This window comes from Scardinius erythrophthalmus (assembly GCF_964197995.2).
Source record: "Scardinius erythrophthalmus genome assembly, chromosome: 9".
In the NCBI taxonomy this organism is placed as follows: domain Eukaryota; kingdom Metazoa; phylum Chordata; class Actinopteri; order Cypriniformes; family Leuciscidae; genus Scardinius; species Scardinius erythrophthalmus.
Window position 1 is genome coordinate 37,297,366 of NC_138229.1, and position 19,716 is coordinate 37,317,081.

A 19,716-nucleotide genomic window follows, 5' to 3' on the forward strand; every position below is an offset into this window, starting at 1 on the left:
ACACGCAAGAGGCGTGTGACACCTGAGAGAGGTGTATGAGTATTTACATGCAAGAGGCGTGTGACACCTGAGAGGGGTGTAAGAGTATTTACACGCAAGAGGCGTGTGACTCCTGAGAGCAATGTATGAGTATTTACACGCAAGAGGCGTGTGACACCTGAGAGAGGTGTATGAGTATTTACACGCAAGAGGCGTGTGACACCTGAGAGGGGTGTAAGAGTATTTACATGCAAGAGGCGTGTGACTCCTGAGAGGGGTGTATGAGTATTTACACGCAAGAGGCGTGTGACACCTGAGAGGGGTGTAAGAGTATTTACACGCAAGAGGCGTGTGACTCCTGAGAGCAATGTATGAGTATTTACACGCAAGAGGCGTGTGACACTTGGGAGGGTTGTAAGAGTATTTACACACAAGAGGCGTGTGACACCAGCAGAGAGGTGAGAAGTGTGGCTTCCATACCGCTTCCAGTGTGGGCGCAGCCACGGGAAGTGAGGAGCCCCTTTTGTAGGTGGTAAGGGTGGCCTCATGGCGTGTCCCACTCAGGGAAGTTCTGCACGGGCAGGTGCTCAGGAGCTGAGAAGTGAACTGTTAGTATGTGAGTCTGAGCTTGTGTAGTATTTGTTTAATTGTTGAAAAAGCGTGTGAAATTGACTGTTTTTATGTTGGGTGCTGTGTGTGATATTAGTTGTTGTCTCTGTGTTGGGAGTTAAATTGTGTTCTATTAACCGTTCATCTAAAGTACTAATTGCACTGGCTGTGTTGTGTTGTGTATGTAAAGTGTGTTGAATATAAATGTTTTTGTGACGGCTTGAGGATTCTCTGGCATGAAAAAACTAGTAGAAAAATTGTAAAAACAAAAAAGAAAAAATATTGAATGTAAGACAAGGGGGAAGTAAAAGAAATCAGAAAAATCACCCCCCAGAACAAAAAAACATGCCCAAGCATTTGCTTTGCCAAATGTTTGGACATCATCCAAATTGCAGATTCTGATCTAAACAGAGAAGCACGGCTAATAATAATAAGAAAATAAGAAGTATCTGTTTTTTTTTCTGCGCACAAGTAGAAATAAACAGTGACTTGTGACCACACTGTGTGTGTGTGTGTGTGTGTGACTTGTGACCACACTGTGTGTGTGTGTGTGTGTGTGTGTGTGTGTGTGTGTGTGTGTGTGTGTGTGTGTCTGTGTGTGTGTGCGTGTGTGTGTGTGTGTGTGTGTGTGTGTGTGTGTGTGTGTGTGTGTGTGTGTGTGTGTGTGTGTAAGTAAATGAGGGAGACAGAGAGAAATAATTCACCCTTTCAGGTTCTGACTAGTTTATAAACCAGAAAGTGAGTAACCAACTCCAACATACACTTTGAACAACAATTTGAGAGATTTTATTGGTAACTGTCATCCCCACCAGTGGACCAGAAATACAGGAACTGACTTTTTTTTTTTTATACCCGAGAAAGACTAATAAAATACCTTAATATTGTCTGAACATCTTGGTGAAAACTAGTTAAGAATTGATGCAAGCTGGGGTTAGTAAGGGTATACTAAAAAGGTGTGAAACATACAGTTAAAATAATTAAGATTATAATGACATCAACACCTTTAGAGATACCAAGGTCAGGACATCAATTACGCAGAGATAGTATAGGACAACCCTCCAAAAATGTGTAAAAAAAAAAAAAAAAGGCCAAAAAGACTAAACACAAAATGACCAGCTGAGAGAACATTTGATATGGCTATGTTCAAGTTACAGGGAAAAGGTGAGAGCAAGTGCACATATAAGAAATGAGGATGAAAGGGAAAAGGAGGCATCAAGCCGAAAGTGGGAGTCAAGTAAAGAGACACCAAGGCCATATGAAGAAAGCCTAAAGAAAAGAGAGACATCTAATGAAAGTTTGGCAGATAAAATGAAGGAGTAAGAGCAAGACATAAGGACTGATGAATGGATAAAGAAAGGGAAGCTCTGAGAAAAGAGCTGGCAAAGATGGATTTCTGAAAGCAAAAGACAGACAATCAAAGGTTAACTGAAAAAATGTCCAATTTAAACATTTCTAATGATTGGTCACAAATACATTTTTCAATTGGCCTAATTGGGTTTTTGTGAATTTAATTTTATCAGTTGTGGCAACAGTCTATCAACATGTGCTCAATCAGAAATATGTTGAGCCAATGGATGATGCAATTTTGTTTACCAAAACGTGTTGTTGTAATTTCACAATTACCAAGAAAACACCAATAAAAATAATTGATTGATTAATGTTAGTTGACCGGTCAATAGGGGAATTAAATGAATAAGCAGGCCTAACAGGGAGTGCAAACAATCCATCAAAAACCATCAAAAACACTGGAGTTTTCTCCTTAGTATGAGCGGTTTGTGCAATTCCCAGAGGAAATTCAAATAATTGACAAAAAGGATTATAGAAATATCGGACATTTAGAGATAAAAATATATAGAGAAAGACATGCTAGATGTGGGTATGACTGACCTGTTATATAAAGACTATGATATTTGTATCTTGTTATCCCTGGGAGACAATTTGAAATTTGATCCATTGCAGAAATTTTGAGATTTTTGGATTGTGTTACTTAAAATAACTTGTGCATTGTGTTGAATGAGCAGGATTGGGTGACCAAGCTAAACAGACATTTTTAACAGACATACTGTATTACACACATTTTACAGAAATGAGACTCAGTGATTTAATCCTAAAAGGTTTGAAAGAGTAGGAATCAATATAACGAGTGATAAAAATACTATATATGTGACTGAAAATAAGGCAAACCAGACAAACTGAAACACTACTATTTTCTGCATTCTGCAAAGAAGAAAGATGCTTGCTCATTTCTGCAAAGAAGAACTTTCTTTATTAAAATTGCATGGGGAAACTGCTGTTATCAACCAGATGATACTTCTGAAATTAAGGGACAATTGAAAGAGATGGTTGCAGAATTTATAAAGGATGAATTTGATTTATGCGGATCTCTGAGTGTTCAATTTCCAGATGACACCAGCCAGCTTTTGGGACGGCTGCCTCAACATAAACAACAGCAACTGGACTGTGCAACAAGTGAGAGCAAGAAACACAAGGACACGGCTGCAGAGAAAAGAAGAGACATTTGGTTGGTGGGCCTTCATCCCCCATGAAAGAGGAAGTTGAAACTTGTGGACAAAGACTGTGTTGATGCAGAAACAACCAAGAAGAACATCCTGCCATTATGCAAAATTGCCTCCTCCGTGGCTTGACCAAAAGCCAGGCTGAGGAGAGGCAGAGAGACAACAGCATCCAGAGTCAAACCACTATGTCCCAACATGACGCCAGGCCCCTGAATGCCATCAAAGACTGACAGATCAAATACATCGGATGAGGAGGGAAACACTCAAACAGCATCCCAACCAGTTCAACTGATCCAAGCAGAAGGACTTCATCCTTTCCTACACGGGTACAGGTGATACGTTTTCAATGATCACTACAGAGACCGCTTCAAATTTCATTGATTGGCCATTTTAATTGTATTCTGATTATTCACTGGTCCAACAGCAGTTCTCTATATTCTGTTAAGCTAACACTCTCTATTTGCTTTCTTTCAATAGACATTAGTCCAGCTGAACGTATTTAAAAAATTAAAAAAGAGAGAAAAGAGGAGGAGAAGTTGAGTGTTTGCGTGACTCAACTATTAACTAAAACTGGGGCTGGACTTAGCAGAGAGGGACTATTGCATTAACCAACTAGGAGTAAATGAATAATTGATGATGTTGTCCAATGAACAGAGATATTTTGGGATCTGCTTTCAAGACAGAGCTGATAAGCTTGAATGATTCTGAGCTCTCTATCAGGAAAAAAAAGGGACAAAAATGTGGATGATAAAGCTATGGGGCTGGTCACTCCATCTTGGTCAATAGGTTTAGAAATAAAATAGTAACTACAAAAATGTCAAACTCGTGATATGACAAATGCTGTCATTACCAGGGATCACATGATGTTAATATTGTTGGTCATGAATTCGAGATTATGCTGAGATCTCCAGTCATTTAAAAGAGGATGAAGTGGATGGATACTTATGCATATGGATGAAGGATGAACTTATAAAATGCAGAATGGATGAATTACATTTATTGCAATCACAAGAAGTTAACATTAACACACCGAAGGCACATTGAGAGCCTTGGGAGAACATTTGGGGACCCATAAGCGACATGACATGGCAAAACAGACGAACGTTAAATTGGTTATTCTCTGAGAAAGAATGTGTTGTGTAAAATTTGAAGCTAACTGTTTTACTTATGTTCCAAATAATACAGCTCCTGATGAATCATTCACCGAGGCATTGAAGAAACTGAATAATAATAAGTCACTGAAAATGTGGCAGATAAGCATATTGGGAACAAGTTATATATTTGGATCATGGCGTAAATGGCTTACTAAAATGGGAATAATAATAGCTACAGTAGTTGTTATTTTTGTGCTGTTGTTCTGTTGTGTTATGCCTTTCCTCAGATCAATGATGACCAATTCAGCAGCTAATCATATGATTAATGTGTCTATGAGGAGATCTGGAGTTGATGCACCAATATGTATCCAATGGGTCCTGGATTGGATGAACTGGAAACCCCTTAAGCAAAATGTGGTAGGGAAGGGATGCCTTTTCTTTACTCTTTATTTTCAATTTGATTGTATTCTTTGGACAGTTAGGGAGTCAGTATGTTCATTGTATTTTTCTTTTTTTCTAAAATGATTTAGCATGATTAGAATTGGGGTAGAGTAGGCAGGAAGTTAGAGGGTGTTATGTTTGTTATTTTGGCGTATACCCCTTCCTGAAGTCATTTATTATAATCTATTTATTAAAATCAAGATCCCCCCTGAAAGTAAGGCGACGATGAGGGTCAGAAGCAGGTCATTGCCCGTGTTACGAGGTAATGCAACCAGATTTAAGGGGACGATAAGAAAGATGTTTGAATTTTTTATTTCATTTGCATGACAAATATCATTTTGAGTCTATTTTGATTAGTAGCTAGACCAATTTTGAGTGTAATATGACAGCCAGAAACTGAGAAGGAAAGGATCAACAAGCACCTCCGTGTTTAGCAGAAAGAGCAGACTCAACTGGTGGTTTAAAAACCCGCAGCCTGCTCCAACGAGGGAGCACCACCGGATAGCACCTCAGACTACCCTGAAGTAGATGAGGTACCTCTGGCAACGCAGGAGCACCCCAGATAGCGCTCCAGGCTACCAGAAACGTCTGGAGTTCCTCTGGCAATGTGGGAGAACCAGTGCATCAAAATTTATATTCTTAGCATCTTATATTAACCGGAATAAGTTTAATCACCGATGTATTCTACATATGACAACCATGGGCAGTGCTCAGACATTCCACACACATTTTAACACAAAATGTTGATTTGTTTTTGATGTTGTTGAGCTCCTACAATGTTTAGTTAGGGAGGCGGAGTCTTTTACACTGCCCTAGTAAAAATTGTGGGCAGTGATGTTTGGCTGCGACCTCTTCCGGAGTGCAGTTACTGTTGTGGAGAAAAGTCATCTCTTTCTTGCAAATGAAGCTCAAGAGACAGAGTTCCAGAAGTCAAAACAAGACTTTATTGAATAAAGCAACAAAGCTAAGATGCCGGCAGGACATCTGACTATCTCACTCGCAACTCACACTTTTATACAGTTTTAACCAATGACCTCATTTGCAGGTGCTCTCCTCCCTTTTCTCTTTCTGGAATCTCCCCAACACTTTCGCCACAGTTACTTCATTAATTGTCTATCTTCTTCTCTTTGTAAGGGTGGCCAACTGCCAATCAGTCAAAAACATATTTTGATTGTTCCACAAAGTGATTATTCTAAACTGAACTCAAATGGCACTCAGAATTGGGTAAGAGATAAACATAAATTACTTAAAAAATGTGTAAATTGAGAGATGAAACCATGTTGATGACCTGAGTCTGTGGTAGAGTAGTGAGTTTAATGTGAAACTCGAGGTCAGGGACCAAATCTGTTCTGTGGGGTGCGGACTGGAGTCAGTCCTAGAGCCTCTGAACAAATGGGGTGCGGATTGGATCGATTCCTTTCCTAGAGCTCTTCCTGTCCGATTTTAGGGAAAAATCGGATCTATTTGAGACGTCCAATAGATTACTGAGGCGCGCCGAAAGAACACCACAGACTCAGTACAATCAACATGGGAAAATCTCACAGTAAAACAAGCAGCTGTGCAAAATATGATACACCAGTGTTTTGCCAGATGAGAAGTTTATCATCTTTTTACTCTTTTAATTCTTTTTATAACTGTATCCACTGTACGTCCGACTGATTGCACTGTATTCTATTTTTGCATTCCTCCTTTTGATTCTAAACTGAAATCAAGTGGCACTGAGAATTGGATAAGAGACAAACATAAATTACTCTGAAATGTAAATGTGTAAATTGAGAGATGAAACCATGTTGATGACCTGAGTCTGTGGAAGAGTAGTGAGTTTAATGTGAAACTCGAGGTCAGGGACCTAATCTGTTCTGTGGGGTGCGGACTGGAGTCAGTCCTAGAGCCTCTGAACAAATGGGGTGTGGATTGGATCGATTCCTTTCCTAGAGCTCTTCCTGTCCGATTTTAGGGAAAAATCGGATCTATTTGAGACGTCCAATAGATTACTGAGGCGCGCCGAAAGAACACCACAGACTCAGTACAATCAACATGGGAATATCTCACAGTAAAACAAGCAGCTGTGCAAAATATGATACACCAGTGTTTTGCCAGATGAGAAGTTTATGTATGTATCATCTTTATATCTCTTTTAATTATTTTTAGAACTGTGTCATCTTTATATCTCTTTTAATTCCTTTTATAATTGTTTTAATTTTCCTTGCTTTTATTTTGTGATTATTTTAATTCCTTTCTGTGTAAAGCACTTTGAATTACCATAGTGTATGAAATGTGCTATATAAATAAACTTGCCTTGCTATTTTATATTTTATGTGTTAGTAGGACAAAATACAAACATAAGGGTGACAGAGCTTTCTCACGAGTGGGTCCAAAACTTTAGAATGATCTCCCCCTCTCTATTAGATCAACCAAAATCACTAGGTACTTTAAAATTGAGGTTAAAATTACATCTGTTAAACGCTATGAGAGCACTCTCATGAAGGGGTTTCGATTGCAACTGTGTCTGTTTTATGTGGTTCTATGTATTTATTTATTATTATTTTTTTTTTTTGTGAAGCACTTTGGGCAACTCATGTTGCATTAAACTGTGCTATAAGAATGAATAAATGAAATGAAAATAATCGGAGTCGGAGTTGTCATCGCCTCATTCTTTCCTCCTCAGATCGAGAGAGACCTAAATGCATCGGTTCGTCTTTGCATTTATATATTCTTGCCCCCAGCGGGATATTCAAACACTTCTTGCAGTTGTTGGATGAAATAATCAAAAGATGCTCTAAATCGTACATCCATGTCCCAAACTGCTGCAGCCCAGTCGAAAGCTTTGCCAGATAATAATGTCATCATAAAAGCGCATTTCTTACCATCTAACACAAACTTGTCCTCCTGGTTATCAAAGCAAATCTTTACTTGACGGCTGAACGCGTCTTCTCCGCACTCATTTAAGTTACAAACAAACATTTTTCACCTATCGTGCGTCTACTCTACACCCGTACCACTGAAAAGACGGATTATATCCAAGACTTAAGCCATAAATTAGTATTAATATTGATAGCACCACTGGTAGCGTCGTTGCTAACTTAACTTACTGTCCATCTGTTAAAATGGTGAATATATCAAATGTAAGTAGTCTACCTTTTGGTGCAGGTGAGGACACATTTGAGCTGCACGCGGTGCAGTCTGAGCTGGAAGCTGTTGAGAAACAGATCCACGACCTTTTAGTAAGAAAAGCCGAGCTGATAGACCGGCGTTTGGCTCTCGAAACATCGCGCGCCGAGGCACACAAATCAGAGATTAATGTTACTAACCCGCTGACTCCGACCTCGTCTACTCCGTGCGTTCCTCAACATCGGTCCCGAACGTCGAGGTCGCGATCAGCCATGGTCTCGTTCACTCCGGCTCCAACATGCCATCACGAAGCCTGGATTTTTCCGCAGCGGAAGTCGCGAGTCAGGTCTAGACCAAGAAAACTCTCTCCGACCCTCCCGGTTTTCGAGATATCCACACAAAACCGCTTCTCCCCTCTTCGCGAAACAGAACGCGATGCTGTGATCATCGGCGATTCCATCGTTCGACACGTACACGTTACGTTAAATAAAAGTAAGGTGCATAGTCACTGCTTTCCTGGTGCTCGTGTTTCCGAAGTCGCTGCTCACGTTCCCGAGATTCTGAACGAGCGCGTCGGAACCGTTGTCCTGCACGCGGGAGGGGCCGACATCAGACTGCGCCAGACGGAAGTTTTGAAGAAAGACTTCAGGAATCTGATCGATACGGTACGCAGCACATCGCCTGATATAACGATTATTGTGTCAGGACCGCTTCCCACGTACCGACTAGGTCATGAAAAGTTTAGTAGATTATTTGCGCTTAATGAATGGTTAATGTCATGGTGCAATGAGCAGAAACTTCTCTTTGTAAATAATTGGAATCTGTTTTGGGAGCGTCCTAGGCTTTACCGTGCTGATGGCTTACACCCAAACAGATTCGGATCGGATCTTCTGTCAGATAACATCTCCAAAATGTTAAATACCTTTTGACTAGTAAACAAAAGTCCAAATCATAGTCTCTGCTGCACCAATTTAACTGATATAAATAGTGTAGAACATTGCATAGAAACTGTGTCTATTCCTCGTTTAGTGAGATCAAATCATAAATCTACTGCAGGATCTAGAAAAAATCTAATTGTTATTAAACCAGAAAATGTTGCTATTGGTAATCAAAAACAATTTTTAAAGCTAGGTCTTTTAAACATTAGATCACTCACACCTAAGGCAGTTATTGTAAATGAAATAGTCACAGATAATAGCTTCGATGTACTTTGCCTTACTGAAACCTGGCTTAAACCAAATGATTATTTCGGTTTAAATGAGTCTACTCCTCCTGGATACTTCTATAAGCATGAGCCCCGTCTGAATGGTCGTGGCGGCGGTGTTGCAACAATCTATAGAGATTTTCTCAATGTTACTCAGAAAACGGGCTATAAGTTTATTTCATTTGAAGTACTTGTACTAAATGTTACGCTCTTAGATGATAGAAAAACATCCCTATTATCTCTAGCCTTGGCTACCGTATATAGACCGCCTGGGCCTTACGCTGATTTCCTAAAAGAGTTTGCAGATTTTCTCTCAGACCTATTAGTTAACTTCGATAAAGCATTAATTGTTGGAGACTTTAATATCCATGTAGATAATCAAAATGATGCGTTAGGGGCTGCGTTTACTGATTTATTAAACTCCTTTGGGGTCAAGCAAAACATTACCGGACCGACTCATCGATTTAATCATACACTCGATTTAATTATATCACATGGAACCGATCCAACCGATATAGATATCATTCCACAAAGTGACGATGTCACTGACCATTACATGGTAACTTGCATATTACGTACTCCTGTAATATATCATGCTGCGCCGCGTTATCGATTAGACAGAACAATCCTTCCATCCACCATAGATAATTTTTCAAACAGCTTATCGGATCTGTCTCAGCTGCTCAGTGAACCCAAACAAACAGATGAACTTGAGGAATTAACTAGCACTATGAGCACCATTCTCTCTGGATCATTGGATATTGTTGCGCCCATTAGATTAAAAAAGGTCAGAGAGAAAAGTAAAGCACCATGGTACAACAGTACTACGCGTGTTCTAAAGAGAGAAACCCGTAATTTAGAGCGTAAATGGAAACAAACCAACTTAGAGGTCTTTAGAATCGCATGGAAAGACAGTATGTCACGTTATAAAAAGGCCCTAAAAGCGGCCAGGGCTGAGCATCTACGCAAACTAATAGAAAACAACCATAACAATCCTAAGTTCTTATTTAACACCGTGGCGAGACTAACAAATAAACAGATGTCTCCTGAACAAAGTATTCCATTACAGTTTAGTAGTAATGATTTCATGAAGTTCTTCACTGAGAAAATAGAAAACATCAGAACCACAATTGTAAACGTTCAATCCTCAATCGCGCCTTATAATTCAGCCTCAATTATCACGCCGCAAGAACAATTACAGTGCTTTTCAACTATAGAACAAAAAGAGTTAAATAAATTTATCATTTCCTCTAAAACAACAACATGTTTATTAGATCCCATACCAACTAAACTATTGAAAGAAGTGTTACCTGTAGTGGAAGAGCCTCTCCTCAATATTATTAACTCGTCTTTATCTTTAGGTCATGTTCCAAGAACATTTAAATTGGCAGTTATAAAACCTCTCATTAAGAAACCACAATTAGATCCGAATAATCTAGTAAATTATAGACCCATTTCAAATCTACCTTTTATGTCTAAAATACTAGAAAAAGTTGTGTCCGCTCAACTGGGCTCTTTCTTACAAGAAAATGACACCTATGAAAAGTTTCAGTCTGGATTCAGGCCGCATCATAGCACTGAAACTGCGCTCGTTAAAATCACAAATGATTTACTTTTAGCTTCTGACCAAGGCTGTATCTCAATATTAGTTTTACTTGATCTTAGTGCTGCGTTCGATACTATAGATCATACAATACTCTTAGATCGACTACAAAATTATACTGGTGTTCAAGGACAAGCATTAAGCTGGTTTAGATCGTATTTATCTGACCGCTACCATTTTGTTTATTTAAATGGAGAAAAATCTATCATAACTCCAGTAAACTATGGAGTGCCGCAGGGATCTGTGTTAGGCCCTCTATTATTCTCAATATATATGCTGCCACTTGGAAATATTATAAGGAAACATGGAATTAGTTTCCATTGTTATGCTGATGACACTCAAATCTATATTTCATCACGGCCAGATGAAAACGCTAAATTATCCAAATTGACAGAGTGTGTTAAAGATATAAAAGATTGGATGACGCATAATTTTCTTTTATTAAATCCAGACAAGACAGAGGTACTACTTATCGGTTCAAAAAACCACCCACAAAACCTCTCACAATACAACTTTAACATAGTAGGATGTCCTGTTACTTCATCCTCTACAGTAAAAGACCTGGGTGTTATATTAGACTGCAACCTGTCTTTTGAAAATCATATTTCATATGTTACAAGAACAGCCTTTTTCCACCTTAGAAACATTGCTAAGCTACGTAATATGCTATCAGTTTCTGACGCAGAAAAGTTAGTTCATGCATTCATGACCTCGAGACTAGATTACTGTAATGCGTTATTAGCCGGTTGTCCTGCATCCTTAATAAACAAGCTACAGTTAGTCCAAAATGCCGCCGCTAGAGTTCTAACTAGATCAAGAAAATATGATCATATAACACCGATTTTATCATCCCTACATTGGTTACCTATAAAGTCCCGTATTAATTACAAGGTATTGCTACTGACTTATAAAGCCCTAAACGGCTTAGCTCCAGTCTATTTAACCGATCTTCTATCGCCCTATAATCCATCGCGCTCTTTAAGATCACTAAATTCGAGGCTTTTGGTCATACCTACGATATCCAGATCCACCAAAGGAGGGAGAGCATTTTCACATTTAGCACCAAAACTCTGGAATAGTCTTCCGGATACTGTTCGTTGCTCAGACTCACTCTCCCAGTTTAAAACTAGATTAAAGACGCATCTCTTCAGCCAGGCATTCATATAATACTTTTAATCCTACAGTTAAATCCGACCTCTAGTTCATAAAAGCCAGAGGAGAACTGGCCCCCGACTGAGCCCGGGTTCTCCCAAGGTTTTTTTTTCTCCATTAGGTCACCTGATGGAGTTTTTCGGTTCCTTGCCACTGTTGCCTTTGGCTTGCTCAGTTGGGGATATTTGGGGATATTAAATTGAATTAATCAATCAACGATACTATTGATCAGCATTACCGAACGTAGACGTTCCACTAGAAACAAACATTGATGTATTGTTCTAATTTATTACTGTGAAGCTGCTTTGATACAACCTGTGTTGTGAAAAGCGCTATATAAATAAACTTGACTTGACTTGACTTGACTTGACGAATAAATCCTCTACACTGCTCTGCAGATCCATCAAATTTATTAAGTTTTTGGCGTGGGCGATGGAAGAGACTGGATGTAATGAGTCAGGTGTTCTTGACAGACTGGAGTTTAGTAAGTTGATATTGGTAGCCCTTTAACACTTCACTTTGATAGGCGAAAGCTGCTTGTAGGTTAGAAACTTCTGCTGGATTCAGTTGAGGCGAAGTATTCTGTAACGAAGAGGCTGAGGCGGTGTTAGAATCCATTTGAAAAAGTTTATTAACAGCAGGCTTAGGGACAGAAATGTTAGGCCAGGCAGAAGGTCAAAACCACAATATCAGTCCAATCTGTTACCATACACAAGGATGATCCAAAGGGAAGAGAATAGTAAGCAGGCAAAAGGTCCAAACACAGTAACACGTCAAACTCGTCAGGGCCGTAAAACACAGAGAAGTGACATTGTATGGGGATGGAGAAACCCACCCAAATTAAAATCTATCTATCTATCTATCTATCTATCTATCTATCTATCTATCTATCTATCTATCTATCTATCTATCTATCTATCTATCTATCTATCTATCTATCTATCTATCTATTGTAATGTATGATTTGCAAAAATGAAAACGGCTGCTTCTGTGTAGATGAGAGAATCAAAGTGTATGCGCGTTGTGCACACGCTACATTGATTATGGCCAAGCATGCGCCCTTAAAATAGCATATGAATATCATGTGCAACGCGCCACTGACTTTAGACTAGGTTTTTCCTGGTCTGTGGTGGAATTGTTTTCTGAAACTGCAAAATAGCATCACGGAACGTTTGCGCCGGAACACGCTTCCTCTTTGCGCTGAACCGCCCCTGGGGAGCGCAAGTGTATTTCCTAGTTTACCGACGTGAGTCTGTGGAGGGAAAAGTCCGCTGTGTGCGGGTGCAAAATAGGAATGATACATGCGTCGGTGTACAAAGTCAATTGTGCTGGGTGCAAGATAGGGCCCTAGGCCTTTTAAATCCAATTTTTGAAGGCAGATTAGCGCCATCTGTTGAGAGAAAATAAAATAAAACATGTAATTTTATGCTGTTACCACTAGCCTGGATAGCTCTCTATAGAGAGGCTTGTGAATTCCCTACTAGTTTTTGGACAAAATTACTTTACTAAAATTTACTAAAATTCTTACTTTTTACTACTTTTTGTCAATATATATATAAACTCACCTAAAGGATTATTAGGAACACCTTACTAATACTGTGTTTGACCCCCTTTCGCCTTCAGAACTGCCTTAATTCTGCGTGGCATTGATTCAACAAGGTGCTGAAAGCATTCTTTAGAAATGTTGGCCCATATTGATAGGATAGCATCTTGCAGTTGATGGAGATTTGTGGGATGCACATCCAGGGCACGAAGCTCCCGTTCCACCACATCCCAAAGATGCTCTATTGGGTTGAGATCTGGTGACTGTGGGGTCCATTTTAGTACAGTGAACTCATTGTCATGTTCAAGAAACCAATTTGAAATGATTCGAGCTTTGTGACATGGTGCATTATCCTGCTGGAATTAGCCATCAGAAGATGGGTACATGGTGGTCATAAAGGGATGGACATGGTCAGAAACAATGCTCAGGTAGGCCGTGGCATTTAAACGATGCCCAATTGGCACTAAGGGGCCTAAAGTGTGCCAAGAAAACATCCCCCACACCATTACACCACCACCACCAGCCTGCACAGTGGTAACAAGGCATGATGGATCCATGTTCTCATTCTGTTTACGCCAAATTCTGACTCTACCATCTGAATGTCTTAACAGAAATCGAGACTCATCAGACCAGGCAACATTTTTCCAGTCTTCAACTGTCCAATTTTGGGGAGCTTGTGCAAATTGTAGCCTCTTTTTCCTATTTGTAGTGGAGATGAGTGGTACCCGGTGGGGTCTTCTGCTGTTGTAGCGCATCCGCCTCAAGGTTGTGCGTGTTGTGGCTTCACAAATGCTTTGCTGCATACCTCGGTTGTAACTGTAAGTGTGCACGTTTTTGCACTATTATTACAGTCAAACCTGAGTACAGAGAAAGCATTTTGTTACACATAACATTAAAATACAATAAAAAAATGTAACAAAAAAACAGGAATGTTTTATCACATCTTAAGTCTGTTTTGCTCTCTTATTGTCTTAGAGTGTAAGCCCTTCCTTGCTGTCCACTTTTTTTCTGCATTGTGGTTGATTTTGTTTGACATAATTTTTCTGTTACAGTCACACTAATTCATTTGTGTGTGTACAGTGCGTGCAGAATTATTAGGCACGTTGATTTTCTGATCATATTTTTTTCCAGGCACATTTTACCAATTCCAAACCACTACTATACAAATAACTACTATTCATTTTGTATTTAATCATTTATAAGTGACATATGAATTCTTCAAATAGTGGTTGAAGAGGATGTGGTGCTGGTCCTTCAAGAGTCACTCTCAATCTGTATGTCTATAAAGCCTGTATAAAACCAGTCTTCATGTATTTTACTACACTTTAGCTTGTGATTCTTATTAAGTGGGGTCATTTTTTAGGATTCTTTACCTAACCTACGTCTCTGAGATCCTGACACCTTGCACTTCTGGAGACTATAGGTTGCAGTTCTGGAAAGCGGTGGCACTGAAGACTAAAGGGTTCCTGCTGGTTTCACACTTAATTCTTCACCATAATTCTTCATTCTTTTGCAGTTAACATGTGTTTTTTCTTCTCCACCTGTTTTTGTCTGACCCTGCTGTGCTGACCCACTGAGCATTTCACTGTCCAATGGTCATGCCTTAACTGCAATTTCTAGTATTGCATTAGTATTGCATCCTTCTCATGGGCATTTAATAATTTTTGACTTTTCAGTCTGAGTTAAATCTCTTTTTTGGCTTATTTTATCTGTAAAAGAAAAAGTGCCTAATAATTATGCACACCTGAATATAAGGCGTTTTTCATTTCCAGCCTTCATGAACAATTATATATCACTTATAAATGATTAAATACAAAATGAATAGTAGTTATTACGATTAATGTGGTTTGGAATTGGTAAAATGTGCCTGGAAAAAAAATATGATCAGAAAATCAACGTGCCTAATAATTCTGCACGCACTGTATATAAGTGTGTGTGTGTGAGTGTGTGTCTGTTTTGCACTCTTGATGTTTCAGAGTTTCACCCCTTTATTGCTGTGCACTTTTTTCTGAATCGTGGCTGATTTGTAGATTGTACACAGAAAATTATTCTGTGTTTCCATGTTTTTTGCCCATTTCCCATTCGTTTCCTATGGTAATTTTTGAGCGCGAAAACCATGTACACAACGCTGCCGACTTGAGCTGCAAAGAAGCTCTGGCCGCCCTGTCAAGGACGCTTGTCAAAAAAGTATGGGGAAGCTTGTTGACGCTTGTAAACACTTTGGCCGCTCTGACGTAGCAGCATTCTATGTTCGATAATGGGAGAAGAGAAGTGTCACACCATGAAATGTAAACGGAAAAAACAAGCAATACATTGACATTAGAAACCTTTTATAATGACAGCATTTTTATAACCGTTTTGGTCACATTTGGTCGTGAAAAAAAGCATAATTAGCTATTATTATTATTATTTTTATTATTATTATTATTTGCATCTGTTCAATTGGTCAAATCGGTGTTACCGTGAGCGAATAAATTGCATTCCTGCTTAAAACGAGCGTTCGTAAATATTTCCAATAAAAGTTGCACTCATCCTCAAATGTGCATCACTGGATCATTATGGATCATCGTCAAGTTGTTGTGTTTGGTGCTGCTGTATTGTATTTGCGGAGAAGACGTCAGACTCTAAGATTTTGGGTTCATGACACCCTCCAGGACCGTTATCAATTCGGAGAGTATCACCGGCTGGTGCAGCAGCTGCGGCTTGATGACGAGAGATTCCAGCGGTACTTTGGGCTGGACACGGAGCAGTTTGACAGCGTGCTGTCAAAAGTGGGGCCGCTCATCATGATGACTAGCACCAATTACCGCCGTGCAATATGTCCTGCTGAGCGTCTGGTTATTTGCCTGCGGTTCTTGTCCACATGGGACTCCTATCACACTATTGCTGCCAGCTATCACATGGGAGTGAGTGCTGTGGCCAACATTGTCCCCCAGGTCTGCAGGGCCATTTGGGACTCCATGGTGGAGGAGTACATGCCAGTGCCCACCACGGAGGATTGGCTGAGCATCACAAAGGGGTTTTACCAGCGGTGGGCTTTCCCCAACTGCCTTGGAACCATTGATGGGAAGCATGTGGTCATTAAGTCTCCTGACAGTTCAGGGCCCATGTATTTTAATTACAAGGAGACTTATTCAGTTGTGCTTCTGGCAGTGGTAGATGTCCAATACTGCTTTCGGGTAGTGGATGTGGGCAGCTACGGGAGGACGAGTGACAGCGGTGTCCTGGCCAACTCCACTTTCGGCCGTGTACTTCTGGACGGGAGTCTTGGCCTGCCACAGGATGCTCTGCTGCCGGGAGCTGAGCATCTTGGACCGCAGCCACATGTTTTTGTTGCTGATGAGGCCTTCCCATTGCACCCCAACCTCATGTGGCCTTTTCCTGACTTCAACCACTCTGGCAGGCGCAGAGTATTCAACTACAGGCTGTCACATGCAAGGCTGATTGTTGAGAATACCTTTGGTATTCTCATGTCTCAATGGCATATGTACAGATGAGTCATTGGGGTCAGCCCTGCAAATGTGGATGCCTGTATGAAGGCTACCTGTGTCCTGCATAATTTTCTGAGGAGGACCTCCAAGACGCCAACCAGGGCCACTGCAAGACGTGCAGGACCACCACCAGCTGCAGACAGGGAAGTTGCTGGCCTACAGGCAGTAACCCGAGTGGGCAGCAACAACTCCACACGGGAGGCCATCCATGTCCAGGAGACATATACCTCCTATTTCTCCACCGAGGGAGCTGTCAGCTGGCAACCTGGAGTATAAGCCTATAGTGCTACAAACGGCTCTTTTAAGAGCCACCAATTAAATTAAAAGCATAGTTTCCATAGCTAAGCACCTATACACTTTTAAATAGGGATGCACCGATCTGATACTCAGTATCAATATCAGCTCAGATACTGCCATTTTTGCAGGATCGGGTATCGTTCAGATGAGGCCGATCCAAATTCGATATTGTGCAATCTGAAATGTGAGCTGCGCTAATTACGCTAACCAAAATTAATTCCGCATTAATACATTTAAATTACCTTGTTCTGTTAAGCCTATTACAGTTTGTTTTAGTCTATATAAGGGAATTGATTTAATTTAATTTAATCTGTTCATTAATTGAAATGTGTGATGCTGTTATTGAAAGTGTGCTACCGTGTTCTTTATTTTTTTACAGTTTGTTCATTTAAACCTCATTTTTCTTTATTTAAATTTCGTTTTTTCTTCATTTAAATTTCTTTTTTCTTTATTTAAATTTCTTTTTTCTTTATTTAAATCTACCCTTTACTGTGTTAGTAATCTGTTAGTTTACTGCTTCCCTCTCGCACTCGCACTGTTCTGTAGTTTATTTTCAAATCATGCCCTCAATGTTTGTGTGTGTTCATATAGGCCTACCAGGTGCCGTAAAAGTCACCAGGTTTTTGTACCATTCCGATGAAGCTACGATTTTAAAAAATAAAAAAATTAATCGACCGAAGAGCACCAGGGGGTCTGTTTCGACTGACTAAAAATAATTACCCCATTATTCTAAAAACAGCAACACATGACAAATCAAGATATTATCCTGAATGTCTGTGTAGTGAAATGTGTTTGTGCGTAATACAATGTGCAATCAGTGCGTTATTTGCACGTCAATATAATATTATTTTAACGCATTAAGGATTTTAAATTAATCGCGTGCGTTGACAATTAATAATATAAGCTTTACAAATGACATAATTTTAACATGTTTTCCTATTCGTAATTGAGCCTGAACACTTGTGTACTCGTACCTTTTTAATGGAAAATGTGGCAGGAGGAGTGTGCAGCAAATTTAGTTTTACCAAACTTTAAATTTTCATCGTCACGTGTTTATCGCGTACTAGCTTTATCAAGCGTCTACACGTCACACGTGCAAGCGTTGTCTCACTGTGAGGACACATGTGTCCTTCATCTGGTACTGGGAACTCTTAACAACAATATTTGCGCTGTTTGTGAAGTGATATTGGTGAAGGTCAGCTCTGTTTGGTAGCAGACAGACCATGGTGAGCGTCGTGCAGTGTTTCATGTCTAAGCTGCTTTCCCCACTGTGGCGCAGAGCTCATGAGGATGAGGAGGAGCAGGATCTTCACTCTGAGGGTTAGTGGATAATGTGTTATTTTAAAGCAGGCCCCGCGCGTACAGGTGATACTGAACTGTGTGTGTGTGTGTTCAGGTGTGGCGCAGATCCGGCAAGTGCAGACGGGCGTCGTGACGCATCTGTGCGCGGATTATGGTCTCATAGATCATGCGGTGTATTTCACATCCCAAGTTGTGTTAGGAGGAGTCGTGCTGTGTGTGGGAGACTCGGTTCAGGCCCTGGCCGTCCGGGAAGGAGTTCATGGACAGTGGAGGGCGCTCAGGGTGAGATGAATGTCCATGAATGAGCACAGAGTAACTTACACATTTAAAGTTGCCATTCTGACTCGCATCTGCTCCTCTTATATCTTCTTGCTCTTAATAGGCTTAATATTTGTGTTCAATAAAGCATTAAAACACCAAGTTTTACTGATATAAGGACTCCTTGCTTACCTTGACATGTTTGTCAATTCAGTTGAAACATGTCGAGGTATTAAGGAGAGCATCAGTAAAACAATAACATTAAGTGTCAACCAACTTTTTCAAACTCATAAACATTTTCCTGCCTTCTGACTGGTTTGTTCAAATACAACAAAATATGTACAGTTTATATATATTTGGTAATATTTCAGCCCCCTAGACTTTTTAAACTGGTTGTTTACTTTGGTATGTCCAATGAAGTGCAATAAGCTGTGAAAGAGATGAATTTTTACCTACATCCTTACATTAAATAGTACAGCCTAGTTTATGAAATGTAACACTTTAGAAAAACGATTTTTGAAATTTGTGAATCACCAGACGATAGAATTGCATTTCATATGTGAATTGACACCAATCGACACTAATGTCTTATTTCCAGGGGTGGCCTTAAAGGGATAGTTCACCCAAAAATGAACATTCTGTCATCATAGACTCACCCTCAAGTTGTTTCAAACCTGTATGAATTTCTTTTTTTCTGCTGAACACAAAAGAAGATATTTTGAAAAATGTCTGTAACCAAACAGTTGACGTGTCCATTTACTTCCATGGTAGGAAAAAAATAATAATATGGAAGTAAATGGACACGTCAACTGTTTGGTTACAGACATTTTTCAAAATATCTTCTTTTGTGTTCAGCAGAAAAAAAGAAATTCATACAGGTTTGAAACAACTTGAGGGTGAGTCTATGATGACAGAATGTTCATTTTTGGGTGAACTATCCCTTTAAACATCTGGGGGCCCGTTTCAATAACTAATATTGGGCCCTGCCCAAATAAAATGTAAACATAATAGAGCAGAAAAAGCAAGGATTCCTGTTGGTTTGCATCATATTATTTTATTATGCGCACTTTCAGCTTCATGAACAGGCAGCTCAACATAGAAATAATCCAACCTTAT

The 19,716-nt window shown here is 39.8% G+C and overlaps 1 protein-coding gene across 2 annotated transcripts in view; it reads left to right on the plus strand.

Annotated features, from left to right (window-relative positions):
• The first annotated feature begins 4,096 nt into the window (after positions 1-4,096).
• The window catches only part of mov10l1 (Mov10 like RNA helicase 1), a 63,366-nt gene continuing 47,746 nt past the window's right edge, over positions 4,097-19,716 (plus strand). Inside the window, exons 1-2 of one of the 2 annotated variants that reach the window (XM_081375186.1) lie at positions 17,719-18,360; positions 18,437-18,624. In XM_081375186.1, coding sequence (XP_081231312.1) covers positions 18,264-18,360; positions 18,437-18,624 — 285 coding nt within the window. In that variant the 5' untranslated portion in view covers positions 17,719-18,263. Of the gene's footprint in view, positions 4,616-17,718; positions 18,361-18,436; positions 18,625-19,716 lie in introns of those variants that run through there. The other variant, XM_081375185.1, reaches the window with a different exon arrangement.